This window comes from Bombus impatiens, unplaced genomic scaffold (genome assembly GCF_000188095.3).
Source record: "Bombus impatiens unplaced genomic scaffold, BIMP_2.2 scf_1275, whole genome shotgun sequence".
Classification (NCBI taxonomy): Eukaryota; Metazoa; Arthropoda; class Insecta; order Hymenoptera; family Apidae; genus Bombus; species Bombus impatiens.
Window position 1 is genome coordinate 1,028,908 of NT_177694.1, and position 9,891 is coordinate 1,038,798.

General features: G+C 39.6%; 1 protein-coding gene across 3 annotated transcripts in view; it reads right to left on the bottom strand.

Annotated features, from left to right (window-relative positions):
* The window catches only part of LOC100750172, a 43,941-nt gene that overhangs the window by 9,112 nt on the left and 24,938 nt on the right, over positions 1-9,891 (bottom strand). For 2 of the 3 annotated variants that reach the window (XM_012392015.3, XM_024371384.2), the window contains exons 2-4: positions 3,263-3,479; positions 1,177-1,280; positions 625-816 (exon numbers count right to left, since the gene is read on the bottom strand). In XM_012392015.3, coding sequence (XP_012247438.1) covers positions 625-816; positions 1,177-1,280; positions 3,263-3,431 — 465 coding nt within the window. In that variant the 5' untranslated portion in view covers positions 3,432-3,479. Of the gene's footprint in view, positions 1-624; positions 817-1,176; positions 1,281-3,262; positions 3,480-5,002; positions 5,028-9,891 lie in introns of those variants that run through there. The other variant, XM_024371383.2, reaches the window with a different exon arrangement.

Genomic DNA, 9,891 nt, shown 5'->3' on the forward strand with positions numbered 1-9,891 from the left:
TTTAATGAGAAATAGTTAAGAATTATTTACCTTTCCACGTCCAATGTTTCGTTTAATTTTCTATCTCCGTTATTTTATTTATTTTAGAAGCAATATTTTATTCATTACACGAAGTTACCAGTTCACTGCATGAACGAATAGAAAAACCAAAAGGGGGATGAACAGGGATGAAATACTAAAGACCGACCACGTAGAAGACACATACTAATCTGTATAGTAAATTAAAACACAGAATATAGATATACATTTGGATAAATAGCGTAACGAGTTAAGAGTTGGCTCTAAGGAATAAACTAATATATTAGGGTGTCCCAAAGTTTCTTCCCTTTTACAAGGAAATAATAGATGCACGACATTCTTTCTTTTACATTATTTTATTCAACTATGTATTATCCATTTTCTAGTAATAGAACAAAATGTTCTCTTACTATTCAAATTATATTATTTTATTGAATCACATATGATCCATTTCGTAGTAATACAACAGTTGTTTGGGTCAACCTAATAGGAGCAAGATGCAGGAAGCGTACACAAGAGCAAAGAGATCGTAACAGGTACGTATGCCTCGATACGATAAACGAACACAATACGATACAAATATTTGATTTGTTACGTTTTATTTACCCTCCTGTGTTTTTGTTCCATAGCCCATACCGATATAACCAGTCGACCGCCGATCCGCAATACTCTTGCGAGTTCTTTCAACGCGTGAACCCGCCTCTCTGTTGTGGCAAAGTGATGCACCACGGCGATCGAGAGGACCGCGTCGAAACTCTCATCTCGAAACGGCAGAGCTAGATTATCGCAGATCAATACCTGCAATGTAAACGACGAATTAATATCTCGCCTATTTTCTAAACACTACGCGCGTTCTCTTTTACATTTCTGCGAAAATTCAAATGCCTCACAGACACAGTCTATTAGCGACAATGATATTAGTTTTTCGCTTGTTGTCAATATTATTACGTACAGTTGTAAGATAGAATTTAATTAGAAAGACATTATAATAATCGCGAGATGACCTATCCCGGATACAATTAATAACGTTCGTTATGATTAGAGCTTAATCAGGTCGTTAGAGGCAGGATACGGATACAAGAGTTTGTTTCCGGTATTAGACTGCAGTTCCATTTTATGTACTCTCGATATTTATATTTTCTAAAGTGATATATTCACCTCATTTTCCTTCTCACGCGCGATATCCGTGAAACGCTTGCACCGGTCCACTCCTACCTTAAAGATGCTGTGATTAACGTTCAGGTACTTCCCGTTGCCACAACCTGAATAAGAGCGATCGACTCGTTAGCTAACGATGTCTAACAAAGTTTCACAAATAAACGTATCTGCAGCTGCGTTCTTTCAGTCGTTTGCGATTAAACGTGTGTTTTTATCGCTACGAAATTTCCTAACATGGAACAGAAATGGAACGGGTCATTACCGACACGCGTGTATCAATTTTATGGCAAGCTTTACACGAAGTTTCCCTCAAAGTATCGAGTCCTGCCGCTCGCTGAAACGGAAATAAGATTCGGAACGTACAGATTCTAGGAGCGCGGCAGCAAGAAAATAAAATTAAATTGATCACGAGTGAACCGCGGGGATTTTACTGCATTTACGGCAGATTTGAGAACGTAAAAACGTACGTAAAACGGCAGATTTGAGAACGTAAAAAAATACGCGTACCATGCAAAGACAGGGAAAATATTCAGAGTGAACTACGTTCTCTGCTATATATGATCAGCGAAATGAATCTACGCGCTAGTTTCTTTAATTAAGAAAAATACGAAATTGCAGGAAAATCCGCAATATAGTTACCAGCGAAATCAAAGGTTTTGCTAGGAATTCCGGTTTGGTAATGCGATCAGCTGATCGGCCTGTAAGAAACAGACCGGAAAACCGATGACTAATTCGACGAGTGAAACCGGTAGTTGAAACGATGAACGAAAAGCGGTTCAGCTGCGGAACACGGTACGCGAACCCGGCCTCAAAGTTCGCTGGTCGATGAGTTTGTGTAATCCAAGGAGAACGTATCCCACGGTATTTCAAAGGTGGCTACGCGACATATCGTTCGACCACATTGCATTTGAACTTAGACAAGCGTACGCGTTACCTGTACGTGATTTACACGAACTCGCGTTGATACATCCGTGCGGAGGTCAATTGATCATGTGAAAGCGCAAGTAGCCGGAGTTAAGAGGCGGGGAAAAAGCGGCCAAAGGAAAGAATAAAGACACGCGTCTATAAATGGGCTGTGCACGCGCGTGTGTGTATGTGTACGTTCCATGGGGCGCGGCTATGTTAAGACTGAAAAATCTGCGAATCGACTCGTGAGATCAACGAGCAGCTAGATTAAATTGTTCGTTTCCGATACAAAAATCTCAGAATATTTTCATTAAATTATATATGTAAATTGTACAGGGTGTCCCAGTATTGTCTTATAGCGTGGTAACCACAAGTTCGCTGCTTTTCCTTTCGTATTTTGCCACAGTCAAGTATACTCGATAAATATTCGAACTAAGGCTTGAACGAACAAATTTTCTTCCATGTTTTGTTCTTATCTTTTCATAAGGAAACACCTCGTGCGTGTTATGCTTGTACTTGTTATTCAAATTATACAATCTTCCTAAAAAAAAGAAAAGAAAAAATGTACAGGTAACAATCTTTCTTTGGTACAGCGTAATTAATATCACATTGTCCTAAATGAAAGTTTAGAAATAAAAATTCTCGTTGCGCTTTGTACGAAGCAGTGGAATCTTCTTACATCCTCTTCGATGCTCGCTTTCGTGATTCGCCTGTTGTTTTTATTCCTGGGTACCTCTGGCCTTGATTCACCGTACATCGAGCAGTCTTTTAGCATGTGCTCGAAGGATCCTGACTTTTTTCTCTCACGTACCTGACACAGTTCCTCTTCGTTTGTACATCGTGCTACTTCTTTTATTTGACTTCCCATTCTTTTCTTCCTACCGATTTTGTCTGTGCCAGGATCTCATTTTAATTCAATCGAACGGTTTATTTCCATATACCGTTCTCTATTCACTTTTCTCCGAGCTCCTTGTAACCTGCTTCGTTTACTAAATACGACCATTCAATGAATCTTTGAGCGACACGTTTAAGCGATCACAGCGATTACGATAATAACATTTTTTCTTCTATCGTGTACATAGACTATACCGACAAAGCTGTAGGACACCCTCTACATGGTAAATGTTAATATCTTCGTTCAAAGGAGACTGTACGATGTGTGAAAAGTCGGTAAAGTTACCAATATCGCAAACAAGGGCTCCCGGCTCCAATTCTTCGAGAAATTGATAGATTCGTGGCCAGTGTCGACTCTGGACCGTTTTTTCGGCGCATTGCTCGTAAACTTCGTGGACGTAGGCTTGCTCCAAGGCCACCGACCGAGCTACTTGCTCTCCGTCGCTTTCAGACATCCCTCTCGCTAAGATGGTTTACCCTCATCCACACGCGTGTCCGCGAAACTGCAAACAAAATCGTCACTCGTTATCGATTCATAAGGGCGAACATAAATTTCACAGTAAAATATCTTTACTTGAACTTGACAGAGTGCAAGGAATTTCGTCGTTGTACGAAAAGACTAAATTCAGACTAAACTTACAACGCTTCTACTTGAAATCCATTGAAAATATCTCTGTATATAGGGCGAGTATTTATTTATTTATTATCATAGCGAGATTATTATATTATTACAATTATATTATTTATGTCGAAGTGGTCACACCACTTATAAGAAAACTCTACGTCTGGTCTTTTTAGTTTTCTCAAGCACCGAAGCCATCGACAGCGCGTAGACAAAAGACTGCGACGAAGTCAGACCATAAACGGTAGACAGGCGACGTTGGTTTTTAGTTATCGGATAACACAGCTAGTGTAACGTCAATTCACATCAGAGATCAGGCCACACACCACGGACAGGATGGCACTCAGTTGTCTGCATATCCTTGGTGCGCACCCTTAATAGTCTTAATTACCCACCAGGGGTCTTGGCATTTTCATAGTTAAGGTCCTTAGGACCAAGCGAGTATTTCCTGTCATAGATTTCCCTTTACGTTTATTGTCTACCACGTGTTAGCTTAGAAAGTTGATTTTCTTCACATCTGGTATGTTCCGTTAGCAACTTTCTCGCGAGGGCGGCTAAAACCCTTCCTGGTCCACCAACCGTCTTATTATCCAATCGGAGACGGTGTCTACTGCCCTCTGCCCTCACTTCCTTAACCAAAATTGTCATCGACAAATCCGATAGTCCCGTGTCCTTAAACACACCCACCCGTAGCCTTCCTCAGACATAGTATTGCCAGAAAAGCTCACTTATTCTATATCCTTAGAATAGTCAACATATCTATACCGGTCTCTACCCTTATAAGTGGCGTACTTAACGTATCGTTGTAACTAAGTCTTACATAACGTGGTTGGAGTGAATTGTGATTCATGTTAATTCAGTGTGTGTTACATTGTGATTGCTGAATTCATAATAAAGTTTAATTAAAACAAAGTTAATAGTTGTGTTACGACTCAGCTATCTTTATTTTCATCAACCAACCTTAAAAATTACGCGACACTAGCGTGCGGATCTGGACCAGCTCAAATTGTATCCTTACTTATAATTACACTTCTATTTAAATATATTTTCTGCCTTGCAATTTATCCACGTGTTTACACATCGAATAACCTCAACAATTTATAAGCTGTGAATTCAAATTGAAAAAATATGTAGATCGATATTAAACGAGACAGAGTGAAGGAAACGGCAAAAGGCGAGGGACTGTTTGCTCTTGCCGTGGTTTTCTACTTGTCGTTTCACGTTACGCTTGTTTTGAAACGGTCTGTACAGTCACTGGCAGCGACCGGATAACCGCCGGTAAATAAAACTGATCCTGATTTCTAATTACGATGGAACTTGAATTACACAACCCAAAACCGCTGCAACTAATTTTACCTCGCGTTAATCCTCTGTGTTTTTTTTTTAATCTGATAAAACACCTACGCAAGGTCACGCGACGATTCTGTACGAAATTTATCATTGTTGTCCCACGTTAACAATAACGCGACGGTTTCTCATAACACGGAAGCTCGGAAACTCTGCGCAGCGGGTTTCTCGACTCGTGTCACGATGCATTTTCACTTGCTCCTTCCGTTTATTCGCCAAAACTATCCTCCGCGTCGCATTGTCTTCCGTCTTATCACCTACGATGAATGGAAACAAAGGATCGGTTTAAATTATTCGAGCGCAGGACAGCTACGCGTATCCCGCCACGCCTCTAAATATTCTACGGATATTTTCCACGAGAATTTTTGTTTAGGAAAAGAAATGAAGTTTGATCTCGTTGATCGAACGTTTCGTAGGAATTTTCGTCAAATTTCTATCAATTTTTTCGACCGGAACAAAGAAGATAGAATTTTGCGATGGTGTGACGCTAGTGAAAGACGTGGCTGATTGTTTATAAACGTTGTTAAGGCATGTTAATGTTGTCAAGGAGTGTTTTGAGCGTTACCAAGGTTTGTTAAAGAAAAAATGAGCGTGGTAATGCTGTCAGAGTTGAATTAATCGTGGTCGAGAGAAGTTCATCGTGTTGCTGTGACGTAGAAATAGCGATAAGCGAATTCGTGAAGCGCGATATTATATTCGATTTTGTGAGAGTGTTGCAATATTGTGTTTATCGTACTGTCTTTTCTGTTAATTTATAATAAACATTCCTCTGCTGTCCAGCTACGAATCTGCCAGTTTTTTCGAATCCTCCGAGTGGAATCGCTTTCGTTTTCAGTGCTGCACGGCTTTAATTTTATTTGGTCATCCATTGATATTCCATAATCGGCGGCCGACGATGGATTCCGGTTTTCAAAGGTACCGGTTTCGTACTTTCTCGTCACTTTCATTTACCAAGCGCTCCCTACACGGTTCCACCTCGATAAGTTGTGAGGAAATCGTTGATGTTTATTAACATCCTTCGACCACTCTTATTCCCAATAAATTCTCGTATCTTACGTCTTTCCCCTCGTGATTTCGTGGCGAATATTTCTCTCTTTGATATACCGATAGACTCGTAAACAATCGTGATATCAACATCATCGTATCAAGTTATATTTAGAAAGGTTCAATTGATAATTGAATCGCATGGAAATGAATTATTAATCCGCTTAAACTTGACTACTTAGTCGCGTATCGTAGATCGTCGGTGCTGTACAAGGAATATCTCGTAAGGAATTTATTGCAAATACAGTAAATCGTCATATAATCGAGTTTTTGCAACGCGAATATGATATAACGCGGCAAATACGCGTAACAAAGCAACAGATTCGTTGAAAAGATCGAACGTGATTCAACGATTGAAAATGAATATTTACTTGCATGAAAAGGAAGACGTTGCAACGCGATTTGCGACGATTCCGACGATGACTGATAACGAAGATCGTAAAAGTATTTTTCAATTAAAAAGAATCTTCAAGAACACAATACGTGGATCTGTATAATTACATTTTTATTAAATTTCAATGAAATACAACATTTTTTACATACATGAATAACATGTTTTTTTTTAATCAACTTCGTATATACGTTATTTGTTTTTAAAATATTGTCCTATTCGACATAGTCGACATAGCGACGATCGCTTGGAACACGTTACTTTCGGAAAACGCGATTTTACTGGAATTTACCGTGTCTCTGAAACAATGGAACATATGAAAAAATATGTTCGTATAATCTTCGTAAAATATTCGTATAATCTTCTGCATGGAAATCGTTTCACATGAGAATCCAAGGACGATTAAATTCTTCTTTTTTTTTTTATCAAATTAAACGCTTCCTATTACGTACAATTGAAATTTCCGATAGATTGCCGATTAAAACGTAATACAGAAACGCAACATAACGTATAAAATATTCCGCGGTGAAGCGGCAGAGCCGGCGGAAAGGTTAAAGTTTAAAAGGCTTTAAAGTTTAAAAATGCCAGCAAGAGTCTAGAGGCGCGTTTTTTTTTAAAAGAACGACTCAAAGGAGGGTTAAAAATAGTCGTCTGCAAGTACTTCCGTTAACGCTAAAATAACAGCTCCAAATACTTCCGTATTCCGTGTATGTTTCACCGGAGGTTCATCCTTAAGAGGACCTAAGATATTTTTAAACGCTGAGCCTCCAAGCTCTTTCATCGAATTCAAGGAAAATCATCCGTGAACATATCTGTCCTCGACTTTCGTTCACCTCCACGGTCAAAGCCTAATCGATCTTACTTTTTGATGTAACGAAAACGCGTTTACCTTTCCAACGAACTGCAACGAAATATTCACATAAATCATAGAGTGACGAAAGGAGAATAAAAATACGCCCATTATGGTCGTTAAACTTTTCGACTGTTGCAACCGTGTTAAAAAGCGATTCTATTCCGATCGTCGCTTCGCAAAAATTGAAAACCGTGAAATTGGGAATAGTCGGTGGAGCGTTTTGGCGGAACACACCGGGCCAGAATCTACAGGTAGCACGTTCGACCTAATTAATCGTCGCTGGTTGGCCTACATCCTAATGAATCGCGTATTGACCAGTGCAACTGAGCTGCACGCACGAGATTATCGGTCGACAGCTGTCGCGAATCCAGTTCGAAACAATAGCTTTGGACATTGAAAAATAGAAGAGGAGGTGTTCGACTAAACGTACGTTCCAAACTGATATCCACGCTCGAAATTGATATTGCCACGTGATCGCGTGCAGCTACGTTCTTCGCTACGTGCGACAATGCGCCTGTTACTATCGCCTCGTGTATTATTTTCTGCTTTTTTATTTATTTTCCTCCTTAGTTTCCTCGGTTTGACGATGATCGAGAATCGATGAATCGTATGGCAAGGACTTTGCTTAGTTACGCGTTCCATAGCGCCGCTACCGATGGATGGAACTTTATTCAAATCCTGTCTAGTCGTAAATCAAGAATCGAGAAAATTACTAATAATCGATGCAACGATAAACGGTATTACGTGTTCTTTCGTGGTTTTAAATTTTCCATAAATGTGTAGAGGAAAAGAGGGAAGAGAAGAGGAGAGAAGACAGGCGATAAAATCGTCTTACTCTTCGGCTCTCTACCAATCAACTTCGTCGAGCGGAATCATCATCAACGCGTCAGAGTGTTGATTTGAAAAATCGATCGGACTATCTGTAATTGGCTGTTTGACAAACCGAACAAAAGGTACGGGAGGGAAACCGAGATACCGAGAGTATATCTGCCTGTGAATACGAACGGGTTTTATCGCGTCCAAAGAGAAATGCTCCATATACGTCAATCCATCGATCAATCAACGCTGTTTTTTCCTATGAGTTTCCCCAGGCATGCAATATTAGTTTGTCCAAAGGAAGGACGACGATTGGAACGATCGTGAAACTGTATTCTGGATTTCGTAATTGCAGCAATGTCTCCATCTAAATATCTTAACGTGGTAACATTTTCTGCGATCGCGAATCGGACAACGAAACAGCTAAATTTATTACGACAGCTATATAGAAATAACGTAGCAGATCTCATTGTGAAGATTAGATCGCAGTGGAGATTAATTGTACTTTCTTTCGAATAAACGGCCATGTAAACTTTAGGCGAACGTTCAATCAAGTTTGTATAGAGGTGTTTGAATTCGAAGAAAAGAGGGATGCGAGGCAATTAGAGTACTTCGTTTAACGAAAGGCGAGCAATTAACGTAATACTCGTAACAATAATTAATAGCTTCCAAAGATTCTTCGAGATTTTAATAACTCGGTTATAGTTCAAATACTTTATACCTGAACGTTATTCGTGAATCGTATCTGTTCAAGTGGGTCTCGCTTCTAGGGAAACTCTACGTCTTCTCTAGTGTTTACTTTTTGGCACGACGATTCTCTTTGCAGCTGTTCCTCCGTTGTATTTGGTCGGCAACTAAGCGATTGCGGATTTTGTCATTAGGTGATGTTGACAAAATCCGCGATCACTTAGTTGCCAACCCAATAGTACCGCGGAAAGATCGCCGACATACAGACAATATCGACGATAAAGCGCAAATGGCGACAAGCCGAAAGGGTCGGAAAACTTCAATAGGGAAAACTTCAATCGATATATTTCGGCAACGCAGCCGTTGATCGTTCACTTAGCCACCGGAAGAGACAAGAGTCAAGAATCGTTAAACGAGAGTTGTCATATCACGCTACTGTATTAAGTCCAAGTTAAACAATCATCGTTTTCTGTTTAATCCACTGTAATAAATCCATCTATCAATGTATTATCACGTAGGATAGAAACCACTGGAAATTCTAAGTTCCAACATTTCTGAATAAAGAATTTCTATAATACATTCATCCACGCGTTTGGTCTCTCTATTCCGAGATATAAAACCTCAACTTATAATTATGTATATATAATTAATAAATTATATATATAATTGCGAATTATAATATTTAATTGTTATTGGCATTTCTATCGATACCGATACGGTGCTTGTAATAAATGTAATCGAGTATCGTAAACGTCACATCGATGATATTTATCAGGTAAAATATAGAACTACGAAAGGACCAAGTATTTCAGAATCCAATAGCCGAATCTAATATAAATCTGATATAATAAACCTAATTGAAATCGTTGTGGCCATTTATGAGCCAGAAATACCGCATAATTGCACAAGACATGCTAAGCCTGTTCCTCTCGTATTTCGCGTGAATGCGCCACTAGTGAAAACTTACCACGCTCGACCATCGAACAATAACTTCTTCTCCTTCGAGCAACGTTTCTAAAGCTTCTGTTCCTGGCAACGGTGGAGGACCCTCGTCGAAATGGTCGTCGTCGACGTTCGTTGTCAACATGGACGACACAAACAGGTCGAGTGGTCTTTCCATTAACGAAAGAGGAATTCTGCAAGACGCGTCCGCCC